The 21,139-nt window shown below is 47.6% G+C and overlaps 1 protein-coding gene across 1 annotated transcript in view; it reads right to left on the bottom strand.

Moving 5' to 3' along the window:
- SLC9A6 (solute carrier family 9 member A6) overlaps positions 1-21,139 on the bottom strand; it is a 161,570-nt gene that overhangs the window by 7,879 nt on the left and 132,552 nt on the right. The window contains exons 14-15 of the mRNA XM_063937453.1: positions 3,830-3,909; positions 96-201 (exon numbers count right to left, since the gene is read on the bottom strand). Of these exons, the coding sequence (XP_063793523.1) occupies positions 96-201; positions 3,830-3,909 (186 nt within the window). The remainder of the gene's footprint in view (positions 1-95; positions 202-3,829; positions 3,910-21,139) is intronic.

Below are 21,139 nucleotides of genomic sequence, written 5' to 3' on the forward strand. Positions count from 1 at the left end.
AATTACAACTTACATTCTCACACACCCTTTTTTAAATAGACACAACACCTATTTTATACAATGGAGGTTGCCGATGGGTTTCCCCGTAACCTTACCTCATAGGCCTGCGGACTTGTTAGGCATCTTGCCAATGGACCACAGCAACTGGGAAGAGTAGCGGTGAGGGGCGGTCCGCTGTGTGTTAACAGAGGTTTTAGATAGCTGTACAAAATTAAGGAAATCCTACAGAAAGGTGCAGTTTCTATCATTGTAAAAGATACATAACATAAAAATGTCATATACCAAATGCTGTACAGACACCCACCCCCCAGAAGATTGGAGATCCAAACATCAGTTTCCGTCATGGATTTGTTACATTTGAATACGGATTAAGAATTTTAAAGTAACTGTTGTCTATTTTATTCACTTAACATTCACACAACTGGACTGGTTCCATGGCAAAATCGTGTGTGGTATGGTAAGTCAACATTAATCATGTCAACATTCATAACGCCTAGCGGTGGTTTACCGGGTCCCAAAGGCAGACATGTCTTCAGCGACAGCTTTTGGGTCCCGACAGTCATGTGTGGAGAAGTTTTGGTGCAGACATCTGGCAAGTGGCGTACCAGTGAGTACTCTCCCCTATCTCTACACTTCTCCCTAGTACCTAATCCTAGCCAAAGTAGCCCAACCCTAACCATTCTGTCCACAGCCTAACTAACCCTAATGTCAACATTCTGAGAATGCCGGGATTTCAAAAGTGTCAATATGATAACGGTCGACTTGCTGTGTCAATATGACGATTCTCAACATTGTGAATAGCGATCTTATGACTGCACCCCGGCCAAGACCATTGTCTTACTGGGTTGGGAATTGAATCAGAGAAACATGCTTACCACTATGTCACTATATTGACCCATCAATGTAAAAAAATAAATCTAGAATTTACAATTTTCACTAGACTTTATGGCAATATACCATAGTTTGATGTATAAACTTCATTTCATACAGAAGCATTTAACGCTACAACGTTCTCTAGTAATTATGAAGGATCTTCACATCAGTGGTTTGTACAGAAGGAACTTGGTCATGGCCATAGGGAAAGGGAAGTGTGTGCAACCGGTGCTGTCGACAACGGGCCTGCCCCATCATGTATCATCATGTGTTCAGGCCCGGGACGGCACAGGGTGCCGGTGAGCCCTACTTTGGCGCTGCTTCCAATTTCCCCCGATTCACCTGACAGATTTCTGCCTCCCGCAGGGTCATTCATCTGCTGAAATGTGCTCTCAGCATTAAGATATGATCCTTGCCCACTTCACAATTTTCCTGGAGATGAAAATTAGTAACAAAAAAAGGCAGAACTAGCCCTTGATGAAGTGGCTCCAGCTACCCATCACACTCCACGTAGGCCTAGATGTCAACCATGGCACTCCAAATTAACAAGACAACTACAAAAACTCACACGAAAACATTAACGTCAGCGGCGTAAATCTCGTATTTCAAGTGACTTCCTCACATATAAGACAGTCTACCATTCTTATAAAAATGCCCTGGACACTGCCAAACAAACATATTTCCAAACTCTTATCTCTGCTCAAGCCTCTAACCCCAAACGACTCTTTAATTCATTTAAATCACTTCTGAATCCTCCCGCACCTACCCCACCAGCCACTATCAAGGCACAGGATCTTGCTTCCTACTTCAAGGAGAAGATTGATAAGATCCGAGATGAAATGGTATGCTCTTCGGCAGCCAGTGACCTGCTCCGTTCTTTACCTGAACCCTCTGGCACTCTTTCTTCATTTGATCCCACAAATGAAGATGAAGTATCATCACTCTTCTCATCCTGCTTCTCTACTACCTCTCCTCTTGATCCTTTACCCTCACAAATAAGTAAAGCTCTGTCTCTGGTGCTCATCCCTACCTTAACTAACATCTGTAATCTCTCTCTCTCTACTGGTATTTTTCCTTCACTCTTCAAGCATGCAGTGATTACTCCCATTTTAAAAAAACAAAATTCTGACCCTAATGCTCTCTCAAACTACCGCCCTATCTCTCAGCTCCCTTTTCTCTCTAAGCTACTTGAGAGACTTGCCTACACTCGACTCACACACTTTCTTAACTCATACACTTTGTTGGACCCACTTCAGTCAGGCTTCCGTTCCCAACATTCCACAGAGACAGCACTGACTAAAGTGGTTAATGATTTGGTCACTACGAAGTCTAAAGGCAACTACTCACTACTTATTCTTCTAGATCTATCTGCTGCCTTTGACACTGTAGACCACCCTCTTCTCATACAGACACTACAATCCCTAGGTCTTAAAAACACAGCCCTTTCTTGGTTCCTATCGTACCTATCTAATCGCTCCTTCAGTGTTCGCTTCTCTGAATCTACCTCCTCTTCGCTACCTCTTTCAGTTGGAGTACCGCAAGGCTCAGTCTTGGGTCCTCTGCTTTTCTCTATCTATACCTCATCTCTTGGTAAACTAATCAGCTCTTTTGGTTTTCAGTATCATCTGTACGCAGATGATACTCAAATCTACCTATCCTCCCCTGACTTGTCCCTATCTGTACTGTGCCGGGTCACTGAATGCCTTTCTGCCATCTCATCCTGGATGACATCTCGCCACCTCAAACTTAATATTTCAAAGACAGAGTTAATTATATTTCCACCGGCCAATAGTAGGTACCAACCTGATATCTCTATCACTGTTGAAAACTCGACTATCTACCCTACCCCACAAGCTCGCTGCCTAGGTGTCATCCTTGACTCTGATCTGTCCTTTGTTCCCCACATTCAATCTGTCTCAAGATCATGTTACATGCATCTAAAAAACATATCAAAAATACGACCATACCTTACAGAAGACACTGCTAAAACTCTAATCCACGCTCTCATTATCTCCCGCATTGATTATTGCAATAGTCTCCTAACTGGTCTTCCCAAAACGAGACTCTCCCCACTACAATCCATTCTGAATGCTGCGGCGAGGCTTATCTTCCTCGCTAGACGTTCATCGTCTGCAGATCCGCTCTGTCAGTCCCTCCATTGGTTACCTGTACTCTACCGCATTCAATATAAAATACTTTTACTCACACACAAGGCTATTAACCATACTACACCAACGTACATCACTTCGCTTATCACAAAATATCTCCCAACCCGACCTCTTCGCTCTTCACAAGACCTGCGTCTCTCATCCACACTCATTACTCGCTCCCACTCACGACTGCAGGACTTTCATCGGGCTGCACCCACTCTGTGGAATGCCCTACCACGCACAATAAGACTCTCCTCTAGTCTCCAAACCTTCAAGCGTTCCCTCAAAACTCACCTCTTTAGGCAAGCGTATCAAATTCCTGAACCGCCCACATAACTTTCATAAACCTTCCTATCAAATTACATCCACTCTGTACAGTCCACACATATCCTCACGTCTTCTCATTCTATGCAATAGATAGCACCTTTCCTTGTGTACATATGCCTATTTCCCTATAGATTGTAAGCTTGCGAGCAGGGCCTTCCTACCTCTATGACTGTTATCACCCAGTTTGTTATTGTTATTTCAAATTGTAAAGCGCAACGGAATTTGCTGCGCTATATAAGAAACTGTTAATAAATAAAATAAATAAACAAAAAAAGGCAAGAACATTAAAAATGGTGGCAAAGATATAAAACAAAGGAAACCAAGGCTGTATAATGTATCATAAGCATCAACCACTTTAAGGGTTCTGCTGCTGAATGCTATCAAAGAAAAAGTGTTTAAATAATGGTCACCTCTTCAGAGAACTAAGAATGTGTTAAGCATCTCTTCTAAAAACAAACACAGATCATATCCAAGGATACTTGTGATCAAAGTTGTACCACAGCCTAAAAAGCCAGGCGCTCTCTGCCTTTGTACTCCTGCGCTCATTCTCTGGAACTCCCTGTAACAAGAGCAGAGGATAAATATTCTCAGTCAGCACAGTACTTCTATGGAGGTAAATGATGAACATTATAAGGACGATGCAATGAAACAGAATGGTTTTGGTCTTCCAATGCTCAGTGGTATCAGTACAGACAATTCTTCAAAGTAATAATAAAAATATTTGCTTGTACAGGTTGAGTATCCCTTATCCAAAATCCCAAATCCCACATTTTTGGGTTCCATACTGAGATGACATAAGGAGATTTATGGTAGACTTACCATGGTTAAATCTCTTTCTGCGAGGTACACTGGATTCCACAGGGAATAACATTGGAGTGTAGAGTTGGATCTTGATCAGAGGCACCAACAGGCTAAAGCTTTGACTGTTCCCAGGATACATTGCACCGCCTCCTCTATAGCCCCGCCTCCAGGCACTGGAGCTCAGTTTCGTTAACCAGTCCAATGCAGTAGCAGGTAAAAGAGACGGCAGATGTTAGTCACATAGAACCACATTCTCACGACAGAAGAAGGTACCAGCGGCTAATGCCATACAAACCCAAAGAAGCTAAGTGCATCAGGGTGGGCGCCCTGTGGAATCCAGTGTACCTCGCAGAAAGATTTAACCATGGTATGTCTACCCCAAATCTCCTTTTCTGTAGCGGGGTACACTGGTATTCCACAGGGAATAACATTGGGGATATCCTAAAGCAGTTACTCATGGGAGGGGACGCACTGCAGTGGGTACAAGAACCCGGGGTCCAAAGGAAGCATCCTGGGAAGCGGAAGTATCAAAGGCATAGAACCTGATGAACGTGTTCACAGAGGACCACGTAGCCGCCTTGCACAATTGTTCAGCGGACAAGCCTTGGCGGGCCGCCCAAGAAGGTCCAACAGACAGAGTAGAATGGGCTTTGATAGCAGCAGGAGCTGGAAGACCAGCCTGTGCATATGCTTGTGCAATCACCATTCTAATCCATCTGGCCAAGGTTTGCTTATTCGCAGGCCAGCCACGTTTGTGAAAACCAAAAAGTATGAAAAGGGAATCTGACCTCCTGATAGAGGCAGTCCTCTCCACGTAAATACGGACAGCCAGTACCACATCCAAAGACCGCTCTTTGGAGGACAAACCAGATGAGATAAAAGCCGGAACCACAATCTCTTGGTTAAGATGGAAAGATGACACCACCTTAGGCAGATAACCGGGACGAGTTCTAAGAACTGCCTGGTCACGGTGAAAAATCAGGGCGGACAACAGGACAAAGCGCCTAAGTCCAACACCCTCCTAGCCAACAGAAAAACAACCTTAAGCGTAAGGCATTTAAGGTCCACAGACTCAAGAGGTTCAAATGGAGACTATTGTAGGACATTCAAAACAACAGACAGATCCCCTGGAGCCACAGGAGAGAAATAGGGAGGCTGAATCCTGAGTGAAAGTATGAACGTCAGGGAGAGACGCAATTTTCCTCTGAAACAACACTGACAAGGCAGAAATATGAACCTGTTACCAAAAGTCTGGAAGTTTTGAAAGTATATACATCATAGCACACCAGGTGAAGTAAGAATTCCAGACCCTATGATAAATCCATGCAGAAGCCGGTTTACGGGCTTTCAACATAGTTTGAATAACCACATCAGAGAATCCCTTGGCTCTCAGGAGTGAAGCTTCAAGAGCCACGCCATCAAAGCCAATCTGAGCAGGCCCGGGTAGACACAAGGGCCCGGAACGAGGAGGTCTGGATGTTGAGGAAGTACAAGAGGACGCTCTATCGAGAGACTCTGCAGGTCTGAGAACCAATGCAGTCTGGGCCATGCTGGAGTGACTAGAAGTAGTACTCCTCTTTCTTGATTGAACTTCCGCAGTACCCTGGGCAGGAGTGACACTGGAGAAAACACGTATGGCAGCCGAAAGTTCCATGTAATTGCCAGTGCATCCACAAACGCTGCTTGAGGATCTCTTGTCCTTGATCCGAAGACCGGAACCTTGTGATTGTGTCGTGACGCCATCATGTCTACATCTGGTAGGCCCCTCTTGTCCACTAGGAGTTGAAATACTTCCGGATGGAGGCTCCACTCCCCGGGCGTGAACGTCCTGACGACTGAGGAAATCCACTTCCCAGTTGAGGGCTCCGGGAATGAACACTGCTGATATTGCTGGCAGATGGCGTTCCACCCAACGGAGGATCTTTGATACTTCCAGCATTGCCATGAGGCTTCAAGTGCCACCTTGATGATTTATGTACGCCACCGTGGTGGTGTTGTCGGATTGTACTTGAACAGGCCTGTTCTGTACTAGAGGCAGGGCCAGTGTCAACGCATTGAACATTGCCCGCAATTCCAGAATGTTTATCGGGAGGAGAGATTCCTCCCTTGTCCACCGACCCTAGAGAGTGTGTTGCTCCAACACAGCACCCCAACTCCGCAGACTGGCATCTGTTGTCAGGAGGACCCAGTTGGAGATCCAGGAAGGACTGCCCCTGCTCAACTGTTGGTCCTGTAGCCACCAGCTCAGTGACAGATGAACCTCCGGAGTCAAGGAGATCATTTGAGACCTGATCCGATGAGGCCGGCCATCCCACTTGGAAAGGATTAACCTCTGCAGAGAGCGGGAATGAAATTGAGCGTACTCTACCATGCCGAAAGCCGATACCATGAGGCCTAGTACTTGCATCGCTTAGTGTATCTTGGGCGAGAGAGGAAATATCTGATCCTGTCCTGAAGTTTCAGGACTTTTCTGGAGACATAAAACAATCATTGGTTGTGTGTGTCCAGTAATGCACCCAGGTGCACCATGCTCAGAGCAGGGACCAGCGAGGACTTTTTCCAGTTGATGAACCACCCATGGGCTTGTAGGAATTGGACAGTCAGTTTCAGATGACTGAGTAGAACCCTCTTGGGAGTTCGCCAGTATCAGCAAGTCGTCCAGATATGGCAGGATCCTGATTCTCTGACAGTGGAGAAGAGCTGTCATCACGGCCATGACCTTGGTGAAGATTCGATGGGCCGTGGTCAATCCAAAAGGCAGTGCCTGGAATTAATCATGTAGGTTGCCAATAGCAAACCGCAGGTATTGCTGATGCGACATGGCAATAGGTATGTGCAGGTCAACATCCTGTATGTCCAGGGATACCATATAGTCTTCGGGTTCCATGGCCAGCACTATAGAGCGCAGAGTTTCCATACGGAATTTGGATACTCTCACAAACTTGTTGAATGATTTGAGGTTGAGTATAGGCCGGAAGGACACATTTGGCTTCAAAACTAGAAACAGGGTCGAATAGTATCCCCTGCCTCTCTGAGAGAGAGGTACCGGCACTACCACTCTTGTATCTAGGATGGATTGTACAACCAAGTGTAGAGTTTGCGCTTTTAACGGATCCACAGGGATAACCGTTGTGCAAAACTGGCGAGGGGGACGTCTCTTGAAAGAGACTGCGTACCCGTGAGAGACAACTTCCCGCACCCAGGCGTCCGAAGTGGTCTTTAACCAGGCCTGGGCGAACTGCAGAAGTCAGACTCCCACCCTGGGGTCCCCCAGGGGGTGGCCCGCCCCGTCATGCAGCAGGCTTGTCTTGTTTGGAAGCAGTCTGACGGGCGGCCCAGGATTGCTTAGATTTAGGCTTAGTGGTTTTGGAAGCACAAGCCTGTCGTGGATACGCTTGAGCCTTTGCTTTTCCTGGAGGTCGAAAGGAACGAAAGGTGGTAGTCTTAGCCTTCAGAACAGAAGAAGGATTAGTATTTGGGAGACACGCAGTCTTAGCAGTTAAAATCTTGTTCAGATCCTCCCCAAATAGGATGTCTCCCTTAAAAGGGAGCACCTCCAAGGTCTTTTTGGAGTCCAAGTCCACCTTCCAGGACCTCAACCACATAATTCGATGAGCCAGGATAGACGTAGTAGATGCCTTGGCCGCCATTACACCTGCATCAGAGGCCGCGTCCTGAATATAGTGGAAGGCAGTGGTAACATAAGACAAATATTGTCCGGCAGAGTCAGAAAAATTCTGAGGCAGCTCATCCTCAATTGCCTGAACCCATGCTTCAATACCTTTCGCAGCCCAGGAGGCTGCCATAGTGGGTCTATGTACAGCGCCAGTAAGGGAGTAAATAGACTTCAGGCATCCCTCCACAAGCTTATCCATTGGTTCCTTCAGTGAGGGGACAGTGGTGACAGGCCGAGTAGATGACACCACAAGACGGGCGACACGAGAGTCCACCAGCGGTGGAGTTTCCCACTTGTTACTCAACTCCGCAGGTATAGGATAACGAGCTAGCATCTTTTAGACAGGGAATTTTTTTTTATTGGAGACGACCAGGATTCCTGACGTATGTCAATTAAATGGTCAGAATGTGGTAAAAGTACTTTAGCAACCTTCTGACGTTTGAACTTATCAGGTTTCTTAGATGCAGTACTAGGCTCAATGTCATAATCTATTTGAAGAGTTAGCTTAATAGCCTCCACTAGGTCAGGAACATCAACCTGGGCTATAGATTCCTCATCAGAAGCAACTGTATCAGTGTCTGACGGATCAGTATATTCCCCATCCTCATCGGAAGAATTATCCGAAATAGAAATGGCCTGTTTAGATGACCCCTTGGTCTCAGAAGATCGTGGGGGTAGACTTTTGTCTAACCAAAGATTGATTTAATTGTTGTAATTGGGTAGACAGAGTATCCGCCCAGGGTGGATTAACTACAGGGACAATATGTGGCTGCAATGGCACAGGAGGTCCCACAGGGGGCGTAAGATGTGTCACAAGTTTTAGTCAGCAGACTTGAGAACGCTGCCCAAGGTGGGTCCTGATTGGCCACAGGTGCTGCAGGTTGACTGGGTGTATGGCACCCAGCGCCTGAACCAGCAGCTAAAACTTTCCCCTCAGGTAAATCTGTGGTGCCAGTACTGCAGAAGCGTCCGCGGAATTCCCGCCCTGTGTGGCAGACATTATAAGGAATGTAGCCTTAGGGCGTAACAGAACAATATAGCCAGACAAACACAATACCTGCAAATAACCCCCTATGTTATGTGACAGTTAACACAGGACACAAAACAGAGGATTTAAGCGGTATGAGGTGACAAACACACAGTAAAAATACCCAATCGTATATATTATGTAGTGTATATTCTACTGTAGTGTATATTCCATATATATGGGACCCTGACGCACTTAGCCCCTCAGGGTACAGAATATAGTGATAGCAATATGTGATATAGGAGAATAGAATCCCACACAACAGCTACAGGCACACTCAGTCACATGTATAATGCAGAAGTTATTACATATAAACAATAAAACTGCACTGGACTAGTAAAACTACATAAAAAAATGTATGAGTATAGATATAACAATGCACAGTAGGCACTGGATGTATATCATAGAATACTTGTACTAAATATTCAGATAGCAGTAACTAACTAATACGGTCTAAAATGACAAGTAGAATACTTAAGTGCCTGTAAATGCACAGCGCTGATGAGGCAGGCGGCTTTACAGAGGAGACAGAGCCCTGCAGTCCCGGAGATCAGCCCAGCTAGTAGTGAAGATGGCGCCAAAATCTCTGTCAGGGAGTGAGAGAGAGAGAGAAATGTCTTATTCCCTATGCTGGGCCTCACCACCGGGTACTATGGAGCCTATATTAAATGGATTTTAGTAAATCCGACCTGTGCTCCCTGCCCTGGTGGATATAGTGGGGTCCCTGTGCAGTATATTGTCCACGCCAGCGGCGTGGTCCATCTCCTGGGATCGCAACCGGACTGTGATTTACCAGCGGGTCCCACCTGGGGCACCCTCTTAAATCACCCCTGATGTGATGTGTGCCTGAAGTCAGGTGCGCCTCTGCTACAAGTACCCGGGAACCAGGCTGCGGGAGTATGCAGCGCGGCTGGGGGAGGTGATGGACCTCCACCACAGCATGTCAGAATGACATAGAAAGTGCTGCGGCCCTTGAAGTCTTCTTAATAAGTTCTTTACAGGGCTGCCTAGCGCAGCCCTCCGTTAGTGACCTGCACTGCAGGCACCAACTTACAAACTGAGCTCCAGTGCCTGGAGGCGGGGCTATAGAGGCGGCGGTGCAATGCATCCTGGGAACAGTCAAAGCTTTAGCCTGTTGGTGCCTCGGATCAAGATCTAACTCTACACACCGACGTTATTCCCTGTGGAATACCAGTGTACCCCGCTGCAGAAATATATATCTCAAAAAAATAAAGGGAACACTAAAATAACACATCCTAGATCTGAATGAATGAAATAATATTATTAAATACTTTGTCCTTTACATAGTTGAATGTGCTGACAACAAAATCACACAAAAATGATCAATGGAAATCAAATTTATTAACCCATGGAGGTCTGGCCACATACACTACTAAGCCTCATTTTGACTTGTTTTAAGGACATTACATCAAAGTTGGATCAGCCTGTAGTGTGTTTTTCCACTTTAATTTTGAGGGTGACTCCAAATCCAGACCTCCATGGGTTAATAAATTTGATTTCCATTAATAATTTTTGTGTTATTTTGTTGTCAGCACATTCAACTATGTAAAGAAAAAAGTATTTAATAAGAATATTTCATTCATTTAGATCTAGGATGTTATTTCAGTGTTCCCTTTACTTTTTTGAGCAGTGTATATATATAAAATATATGTACATCTATCTATCTATCTTTCTATATATTATCTCCTATATATTTGCCCTGTGACTCTGTGATTGGCATTCTAACGCTGGGAGGAGTCACAGTGGTGGGCGGAGTCAGCAGCTCCTGCCCTGTCCCAGCACACCACTAGCAGAACGGAGCAGCAGCCACAGAATCCACCTACCATTCCCAGCCACAACCCACCAGTGCACGGACGCCCCACAGTGCCAGGTAACCATGCACCCCTCCCATGGCACCTACACCCCACTGACACCCGCACCACACACCCCAAACCCCCCCTCCACCAGCTCCCACATCCAGCCATGAACGGCCCAGACACCCCCCACCCTGACGCCCGCATAACTGACACACACACTGGGCACACACTGCCCACCCTAACCCCACAGCACCGAACCCACCCGCCGCACAACACCTCCCACATTCATCAGTGGCAGGTACACGCACCACAGCCGCCCAGCCTGCCGCACCGCACACCGCCCCTCCCGTCAGCCGCACAAACCCACCTCCACCTCGCGCATCCACCTTCTCCACCACGGAGGGCCAGACTGCCGCAGCCCACACCGCCGCTATCCACCCTCCGCACAGCACCCGCACAGACCGCTCCCGCCCTCCCCACATCCCCAGCACAAACTCTCTCCCGACCCGGCCCACACTGTACCACCAGCCCCAGTCACCACGCCGCTGGGACCCACTGCACTCACACATCCCCGTCACCCGCACCTGTCTGTGTGCAGGCGACAGGGCTCTCGCCGCTCCAGCCCCACATACACAAAGTCTCTCCCCCCCAGCACCATACACCCGCACCCATCCAACAATTCATCAGCCACACAATGATAGATGGCCACCCCCCTCCCTATCAGCCATATAACCCACCCCCCAACCAGCCATCCCGCCCCCCCTATCAGCCATCAACCCCCCCTATCAGCCATCCCCCGATGGCCATAAATGAGCATGCCTCCCTTTTGCTCACAACTCCGCTCACATCCCACTCATCTCAGGGTGGGGGGACCCGCGGTGCTGCCTCTTACACCCACATATACCATGGTCTACTATACTTTTACACACAAACACGCACACACACACACACTCAGCCTGCACACTCCTAACATAACACACGCACCCTACACCCCCCCTAAACACAGACAATACACCTTCCCCATGTGTACACCACCAACACCCACCAACTTTCACACCTACCCCTATCACCCTCACTCCACAATAACATACACAAATCACACACCCCCCAACACACCTTCTTACACACACACTCACACCCACCCAAACCCCTCTCCTACACACCCCGCAAACCCTAAGGTCATCCCACACCCACCATAACCCCCATACCTGCCAACCACCCACCACATATACAACACCCATCCAGCTTCTCCCCCCAAAAAAACCCCCCCAAAAACCTCTACCTTCACCTAATGGCCCCCCCCTTCCATGCACACACTCCTACCCCGCCATAAAAAAAAACCCTCCACCCATCCATCACATATCAACACACTCCACCCATGCACACCTCCAACTCCATCCCCCTACCACACACAACCACAACTCCATCACAAACTGCATGTCCTGTCACCACCGCCATCCCTCACCCCTACACATAGAGGCAGCCACCCATCCCCACGCAATTACACAACCACCATACATCACTACCCACCCACTTTTATTAACCCACACACACAACCACGTAGCTCTCCAAAATAACACTCCACCACCCACATTCCCTTCCACACCCCCCACAATCCAGCCCAACACCACCCTACCCCTATCACACACCCACCTCCCTATCTATACAGCCCATGGATTCTGTCACACCATCACCACAACAATTAGCCCACAACTGGACCCGTCTCAGCTACAAGCACCAACATGCCAACTGCTGCCCCCTTCCCAACCTACCACCCACACACCGCACACCACAATACCCTACACAAAGCACCCTATGCAGAAAACCCTTCCAACAAACTCACCCTAAAGCACACACATACAACTCCACCAACTACTACACCACCTAACCCCACACCCACCCCTCATCCCTAGCCCAACTCATACACTGGTCACACCACATCCACCGTCCACCCTCACTCTGCTCAGCCCCCCAAACACACCATTTTCTCTACACCACGCACAATTTTTGTACCCCTTCCACAACAAACTAAACAACAAACATTGTTCCTTCACCCCCCTCCACAATGCAGCATTCAATATATACAACACCTACCACGTACAAACTCTGACCCTCAACACGGATTATATCTACCCATCACAACAACAGTTACCCCACAACACTACCCCTCTACCCTACAACCAACCACATGGCCTACACACACATTTACAGCTCCACTCCACACAATCAACTTAACACACCCTACCACCACTCCAAAAATCACACAACTTTCTTCACCCTGCACAAACCCTATCACAAGACACCACAACCCAAAACTCATAACTACTATGCCCCTACCCCTAATCCACCTACCTTTACACAAGTACAGCACCTATGCACCCCCTCGACGATGCCCAACACCCCCATTTAAAACCAACCATACACCAAACCACACACACACACACACACACACACTTCAGACTCACACATTCACATCCTCCACACAGGACAACCGCCACCACTGACTACAGCTACACAGACCTTTTTACACTACACCTCTACAATAACAACCCCATCCACATGTCCCCTTCTATAACCACACAGACACCACACGCACACCCTTCACCACCATCCCTCACCACAAGCAGTCACAACCTACATCGCAGTCCCACAGCCACACGTTAACATGTCATTTACAGCCACATTCTGTACAGCCTCCCCTGAAGACACTGTTCACCCACTCACAAGACCCTGCACCCCATTCACCATCACATTCCCTTTTGTCATACTACATCTACGAACAAACCTCCCATTCCACCAACAAAAACTATACAACTACTATTCTACACCTTCACTTTTCAGTAGAGATTACGGGGGCGTAGCCCCTTATGACGGTGTGAAGAGCGCCCATAGGGCGCGATGAATCACCTAGTATATAATATATGTCATTATCTCATTATGGGACCCAAAAATGTGGGATTTAGAATTTTGGATAAGGGATACTCAACCAGCGTCCAGACACAATGAGGTTCATTTAAAAGCATACTGTAGTACAGATTGTTTATGTGTTCATCAGACAGGCAGATTATAGCTTGGATCAATTATACTATTGCAAGTAAAGCTGCCAAGTGATTGTGAGCTTTCACGCATGACATGTTTTCATGCTGCACTAACACAGTTCTCCAGGCACTGTACTCGGCAATCAGACTGCTCTGTAGGTACGGCCTCTGTCACTTGCAGGTTGAACACTTACATCACAACACGTGATAACCTTGTCAACTTTATATTGTGAATAACCTGATGACATCACTGAAAACACATTGCTAAAAATGAAAGTGTAGCCTTTAAAATGGCACTCAACCACCATTCATGCCTATCCATTTAAATTCATAAGGAACCAGCAGTATCACTGAGGCAAGAGGTGCCCTGTGCCTCAGTAATGTCTTTAGTTGTTCGTGAATTGATACACATATATACAAGCCCACAAAATACCCGTAGTTGGCCCCACTTTACCTCAACAGTCCAGTGGGCATATGGACGCAGTGTCTTTTAAAACAGTTTGTATGCGTTGAGTTTAGAATGCGCAAATCTCTAATTCAAGTTGGAGTAGGAGCATGTGGCCACTCATCTAATAGTCCAATTAAAACCAAATGAGTGGTCATTAGCGCCTGAGGCCAGAAACGTCTCTTTGTTGTATTTAGCAGCTAGACACGAACAGCCTGATGCAGAAATATTCGCATTACAAGATAAACCTGCATCAAGCACGAGTTGGGCACCGCTCAGCACCGGTAGCACGTGTGCCCGATTTACGCCATCCATGCATGCATCACATACACTCATGTCCCTGATATTAACCATTTCTTTTGCTTGTGAAACATGCATTTACCATTAGGTGTCAAAAAGCCATAAACCCTCCCCAAAAGTCTATATAATACAGCAGAAACAACCCTCTATGACACTTACGGGGTGGGCAAATATGCCGGGGCAACAAAAAAAACAGCAACTGTAATTATCATCAGTGCGTTCATAATCTGCCAGTCACAAACGTCATCACCATCAGTGTACTTGCACTGCCCCAGACCATCCGCAGAAATGTATACACCTGGTTGTAGGTCTGCCTGTGTATGCAATTAGCGGAACACAACAGCGCTTGGCCTACGTTAGAATGATCCTTTGCCCTGCTGTGCCAACCTTTCCACGCACAGGTGGACATAAGTGCTGGAAGCAAGCAAGTCTTCATCAGCACAGATGCGCCCGTCCATTTTCTGTGCATGAGCAAACTGGCACAGTGGTCACCATGAATCAGCACCAACGTGCCTATAATCACTTTACGGACATCATTCTTTGACACCATTTAAAACATTGGCAAGTTATTATCCACATCACTATAATTCTTGTGTATCATGTGTATCAATTAATCCTAGAGAACAGTGGGCAGCAAACGTTATGTCTCCCCCACAATGTGAGTGATCTTTAGGAAGTAGTACAGTATATAGAAGTGTAGAATGGTCTTTGGTACCACAGAGCAGGTAATCACACAAGGTATTACGGAGGGTGGACCATAACTCTCTGTATAAGTCTCTACTTTTGTTTAATGCATGAAATAATAAGATTTTACTCACCGATAAATCTATTTCTCGTAGTACGTAGTGGATGCTGGGGACTCCGTCAGGACCATGGGGAATAGCGGCTCCGCAGGAGACAGGGCACAAAAAGTAAAAGCTTTTGGACCTAGGTGGTGTGCACTGGCTCCTCCCCCTATGACCCTCCTCCAAGCCTCAGTTAGGATACTGTGCCCGGACGAGCGTACACAATAAGGAAGGATTTTGAATCCCGGGTAAGACTCATACCAGCCACACCAATCACACCGTACAACTTGTGATCTGAACCCAGTTAACAGTATGATAACAGAGGAGCCTCTGAAAAGATGGCTCACTACAACAAAAACCCGATTTTGTTAACAATAACTATGTACAAGTATTGCAGACAATCCGCACTTGGGATGGGCGCCCAGCATCCACTACGGACTACGAGAAATAGATTTAATCGGTGAGTAAAATCTTATTTTCTCTAACGTCCTAAGTGGATGCTGGGGACTCCGTCAGGACCATGGGGATTATACCAAAGCTCCCAAACGGGCGGGAGAGTGCGGATGACTCTGCAGCACCGAATGAGAGAACTCCAGGTCCTCCTCAGCCAGGGTATCAAATTTGTAGAATTTAGCAAACGTGTTTGCCCCTGACCAAGTAGCTGCTCGGCAAAGTTGTAAAGCCGAGACCCCTCGGGCAGCCGCCCAAGATGAGCCCACTTTCCTTGTGGAACGGGCTTTTACAGATTTTGGCTGTGGCAGGCCTGCCACAGAATGTGCAAGCTGAATTGTACTACAAATCCAACGCGCAATAGTCTGCTTAGAAGCAGGAGCACCCAGCTTGTTGGGTGCATACAGGATAAACAGCGAGTCAGATTTCCTGACTCCAGCCGTCCTGGAAACATATATTTTCAGGGCCCTGACTACATCCAGCAACTTGGAGTCCTCCAAGTCCCTAGTAGCCGCAGGCACCACAATAGGTTGGTTTAGGTGAAACGCTGAAACCACCTTAGGAAGAAATTGAGGACGAGTCCTCAATTCCGCCCTATCCGAATGAAATATCAGGTAAGGGCTTTTATAGGATAAAGCCGCCAATTCAGATACTCGCCTGGCAGAAGCCAGGGCCAACAACATTACCACTTTCCATGTGAGATATTTTAATTCCACCGTGGCAAGTGGCTCAAACCAATGTGATTTTAGGAATCCCAAAACTACATTGAGATCCCAAGGTGCCACTGGGGGCACAAAGGGAGGCTGTATATGCAGTACCCCTTTTACAAAAGTCTGAACTTCAGGAAATGAAGCCAATTCTCTCTGAAAGAAAATCGACAAGGCCGAAAATTGAACCTTAATGGACCCTAACTTTAGGCCCATGGACAGTCCTGTTTGCAGGAAATGTTTTTTTTTCCTTCAGAATCCGGCGTTCAACCGCCATGCCGTCAAACGCAGCCGCGGTAAGTCTTGGAACAGACAGGGTCCCTGCTGAAGCAGGTCCCTTCTTAGCGGCAGAGGCCACGGGTCCTCTGTGAGCATCTCTTGAAGTTCCGGGTACCAAGTCCTTCTTGGCCAATCCGGAGCCACTAGTATAGTTCTTACTCCTCTCAGTCTTATAATTCTCAGTACCTTGGGTAAGAGAGGCAGAGGAGGGAACACATACACCGACTGGAACACCCAAGGTGTTACCAGAGCGTCCACAGCTATTGCCTGCGGGTCTCTTGACCTGGCGCAATACCTGTCTAGTTTTTTGTTGAGGCGTGACGCCATCATGTCCACCTTTGGTTTTTCCCAACGGTTCACAATCATGAGGAAGACTTCCGGATGAAGTCCCCACTCTCCCGGGTGTAGGTCGTGTCTGCTGAGGAAGTCTGCTTCCCAGTTGTCCACTCCCGGAATGAACACTGCTGACAGTGCTATCACATGATTTTCCGCCCATTGCAGAATCCTTGCAGCTTCTGTCATTGCCCTCCTGCTTCTTGTGCCGCCCTGCCTGTTTATGTGGGCGACTGCTGTGATGTTGTCCGACTGGATCAACACCGGCTGACCCTGAAGCAGAGGCTTTGCTAGGCTTAGAGCATTGTAAATTGCCCTTAGTTCCAGTATATTTATGTGAAGTGAAGTCTCCAGGCTTGACCACACTCCCTGGAAGTTTCTTCCTTGTGTGACTGCTCCCCAGCCTCTCAGGCTGGCATCCGTGGTCACCAGGATCCAGTCCTGAATGCCGAATCTGCGGCCCTCTAGGAGATGAGCACTTTGCAGCCACCACAGAAGAGATACCCTTGTCCTTGGAGACAGGGTTATTTTCTGATGCATCTGAAGATGCGATCCGGACCATTTGTCCAGCAGATCCCACTGAAAAATTCTTGCGTGGAATCTGCCGAATGGAATCGCTTCGTAAGAAGCCACCATTTTTCCCAGGACCCTTGTGCATTGATGCACTGACACCTTTCCTGGTTTTAGGAGGTTCCTGACTAGCTCGGATAACTCCCTGGCTTTCTCCTCCGGGAGAAACACCTTTTTCTGGACTGTGTCCAGAATCATCCCTAGGAACAGCAGACGTGTCGTCGGAATCAGCTGCGATTTTGGAATATTTAAAATCCACCCGTGCTGTTGTAGTACTTCTTGAGATAGTGCTACTCCGACTTCTAACTGTTCTCTGGACCTTGCCCTTATTAGGAGATCGTCCAAGTAAGGGATAATTAATACGCCTTTTCTTCGAAGAAGAATCATCATTTCGGCCATTACCTTGGTAAAGACCCGGGGTGCCGTGGACAATCCAAACGGCAGCGTCTGAAACTGATAATGACAGTTCTGTATTACGAACCTGAGATACCCTTGGTGAGAAGGGCAAATCGGAACATGGAGATAGGCATCCTTGATGTCCAGAGACACCATATAGTCCCCTTCTTCCAGGTTCGCTATCACTGCTCTGAGTGATTCCATCTTGAATTTGAACCTTTTGATATAAGTGTTCAAAGATTTTAGATTTAAAATCGGTCTCACCGAACCGTCTGGTTTCGGTACCACAAACAGTGTGGAGTAATATCCCTTCCCTTGTTGTAGGAGGGGTACTTTTATTATCACCTGTTGGGAGTACAGCTTGTGAATGGCTCCCAATACCGCCTCCCTGTCGGAGGGAGCTATTGGTAAAGCAGACTTCAGGAACCGGCGAGGGGGAGACGTCTCGAATTCCAATTTGTACCCCTGAGATACTACTTGCAGGATCCAGGGGTTCACTTGCGAGTGAGCCCACTGCGCGCTGAAATTTCTGAGACGACCTCCCACCGTACCGGAGTCTGCTTGTAAGGACCCAGCGTCATGCTGAGGACTTGGCAGAAGCGGAAGAGGGCTTCTGTTCTTGGGAAGAAGCTGTCTGCTGCAGTCTTTTTCCCCTTCCTCTACCCCGGGGCAGATATGACTGTCCTTTTGTCCGCTTGCCTTTATGGGAACGAAAGGACTGATGCTGAAAAGACGGTGTCTTTTTCTGTTGAGAGGTGACTTGAGGTAAAAATGTGGATTTCCCAGCCGTTGCCGTGGTTACCAGGTCCGATAGACCGACCCCAAATAACTCCTCCCCTTTATACGGCAATACCTCCATGTGCCGGTTTGAATCCGCATCACCTGACCACTGTCGCGTCCATAACCCTCTTCTGGCAGAAATGGACAGCGCACTTACTCTTGATGCCAGAGTGCAAATATCTCTCTGTGCATCTCGCATATATAAAAATGCATCTTTTAATTGCTCAATAGTCAATAAAATACTGTCCCTATCCAGGGTACCAATATTCTCAGTCAGGGAGTCCGACCACGCCACCCCAGCACTGCACATCCAGGCTGAGGCGATTGCTGGTCGCAGTATAACACCAGTATGTGTGTATATACTTTTAAGGATATTTTCCAGCCTCCTATCTGCTGGCTCCTTAAGGGCGGCCGTTTCTGGAGACGGTAACGCCACTTGTTTTGATAAGCGTGTGAGCGCCTTATCTACCCTAGGGGGTGTTTCCCAACGAGCCCTAACCTCTGGTGGGAAGGGATATAGTGCCAATAATTTTTTAGAAATTAGCAGTTTTTTGTCGGGGGTAACCCACGCTTCATCACACACTTCATTCAATTCATCTGATTCAGGAAAAACTACGGGTAGTTTTTTCACACCCCACATAATACCCCTTTTCGTGGTACTTGCAGTATCAGAGATGTGCAAAACCTCCTTCATTGCCGTGATCATGTAACGTGTGGCCCTACTGGAAAATACGTTTGTTTCTTCACCGTCGACACTGGAGTCAGTGTCTGTGTCCGTGTCGACCCACTGAGGTAACGGGCGTTTTATAGCCCCTGACGGTGTTTGAGACGCCTGGACAGGCACTAACTGAGCTGCCGGCTGTCTCATGTCGTCAACAGTTTTCTGTAACGTGCCGACACTGTCACGTAATTCCTTAATTACGGCCATCCATTCAGGTGTCGACTCCCTAGGGGGTGACATCACCATTATAGGCAATTGCTCCGCCTCCACATCATTTTCCTCCTCATACATGTCAACACACACACGTACCGACACCCAGCACACACACAGGGAATGCTCTGATAGAGGACAGGACCCCACTTAGCCCTTTGGGGAGACAGAGGGAGAGTTTGCCAGCACACACCAGAGCGCTATATATGTATAGGGACAACCTTACAATAAGTGTCTATCCCTTATAGCTGCTTATCTCTGTTATTTTGCCAAATAAGTGCCCCCCTCTCTTTTTTACCCTGTTTCTGTAGTGCAGGATGCAGGGGAGATTCTGGGAGCCTTCCTACCAGCGGAGCTGTGTGGGAAAAATGGCGCTGTGTGCTGAGGAGATAGGCCCCGTCCCCTTCACGGCGGGCTCTTCTCCCGCTTTTTTCTGGAAAACTGGCAGGGGTTAAATACATCCATATAGCCCAGGAGCTATATGTGATGTATTTTTTGCCAAATAAGGTAAATTCATTGCTTCCCAGGGCGCCCCCCCCCAGCGCCCTGCACCCTCAGTGACCGAAGTGTGAAGTGTGCTGAGAGCAATGGCGCACAGCTGCAGTGCTGTGCGCTACCTTATGAAGACAAGAAAGTCTTCTGCCGCCGATTTATGGACCTCTTCTTGCTTCAGCATCTGTAAGGGGGCCGGCGGCGCGGCTCCGGGACCCATCCATGGCTGGGCCTGTGATCGTCCCTCTGGAGCTAATGTCCAGTAGCCAAGAAGCCCAATCCACTCTGCACGCAGGTGAGTTCGCTTCTTCTCCCCTTAGTCCCACGCTGCAGTGAGCCTGTTGCCAGCAGGACTCACTGAAAATAAAAAAACCTAAGTATACTTTTACTTCTAAGCAGCTCAGGAGAGCCACCTAGATTGCACCCTTCTCGGCCGGGCACAAAGATCTAACTGAGGCTTGGAGGAGGGTCATAGGGGGAGGAGCCAGTGCACACCACCTAGGTCCAAAAGCTTTTACTTTTTGTGCCCTGTCTCCTGCGGAGCCGCTATTCCCCATGGTCCTGACGGAGTCCCCAGCATCCACTTAGGACGTTAGAGAAATAGAGTTGCAGATCACATACCAAAAAAACCCCCGAAACTGTTTTATATTTAGAAATTGACAACAGAAAGGGTTCTTCCACAGACACAGGACAAAAAACAGACAGCGCTCCCCCGGCTTCTTTTTACAGCAATTTAGTCACTATGCAAGACTCTCTGGAATTTGTAGATAAAATAGATGTATACAGTCCTAATCCCTATCAGATTACAGAGCACGGTTCTGCTGGTGCCCCGTGTCAGTTGATCAAAAAGCAACATGGGGGCAGAAGATCTGAAGTCAGACTTCCATCCACACAAACCTACGTTTTTGTTAGATTGGCTGAATTGTTGTGGTATTATACCGCAAGCTATGTTGATTCTATTT

The sequence above is a fragment of the Pseudophryne corroboree genome, chromosome 8, assembly GCF_028390025.1.
Source record: "Pseudophryne corroboree isolate aPseCor3 chromosome 8, aPseCor3.hap2, whole genome shotgun sequence".
In the NCBI taxonomy this organism is placed as follows: Eukaryota; Metazoa; Chordata; class Amphibia; order Anura; family Myobatrachidae; genus Pseudophryne; species Pseudophryne corroboree.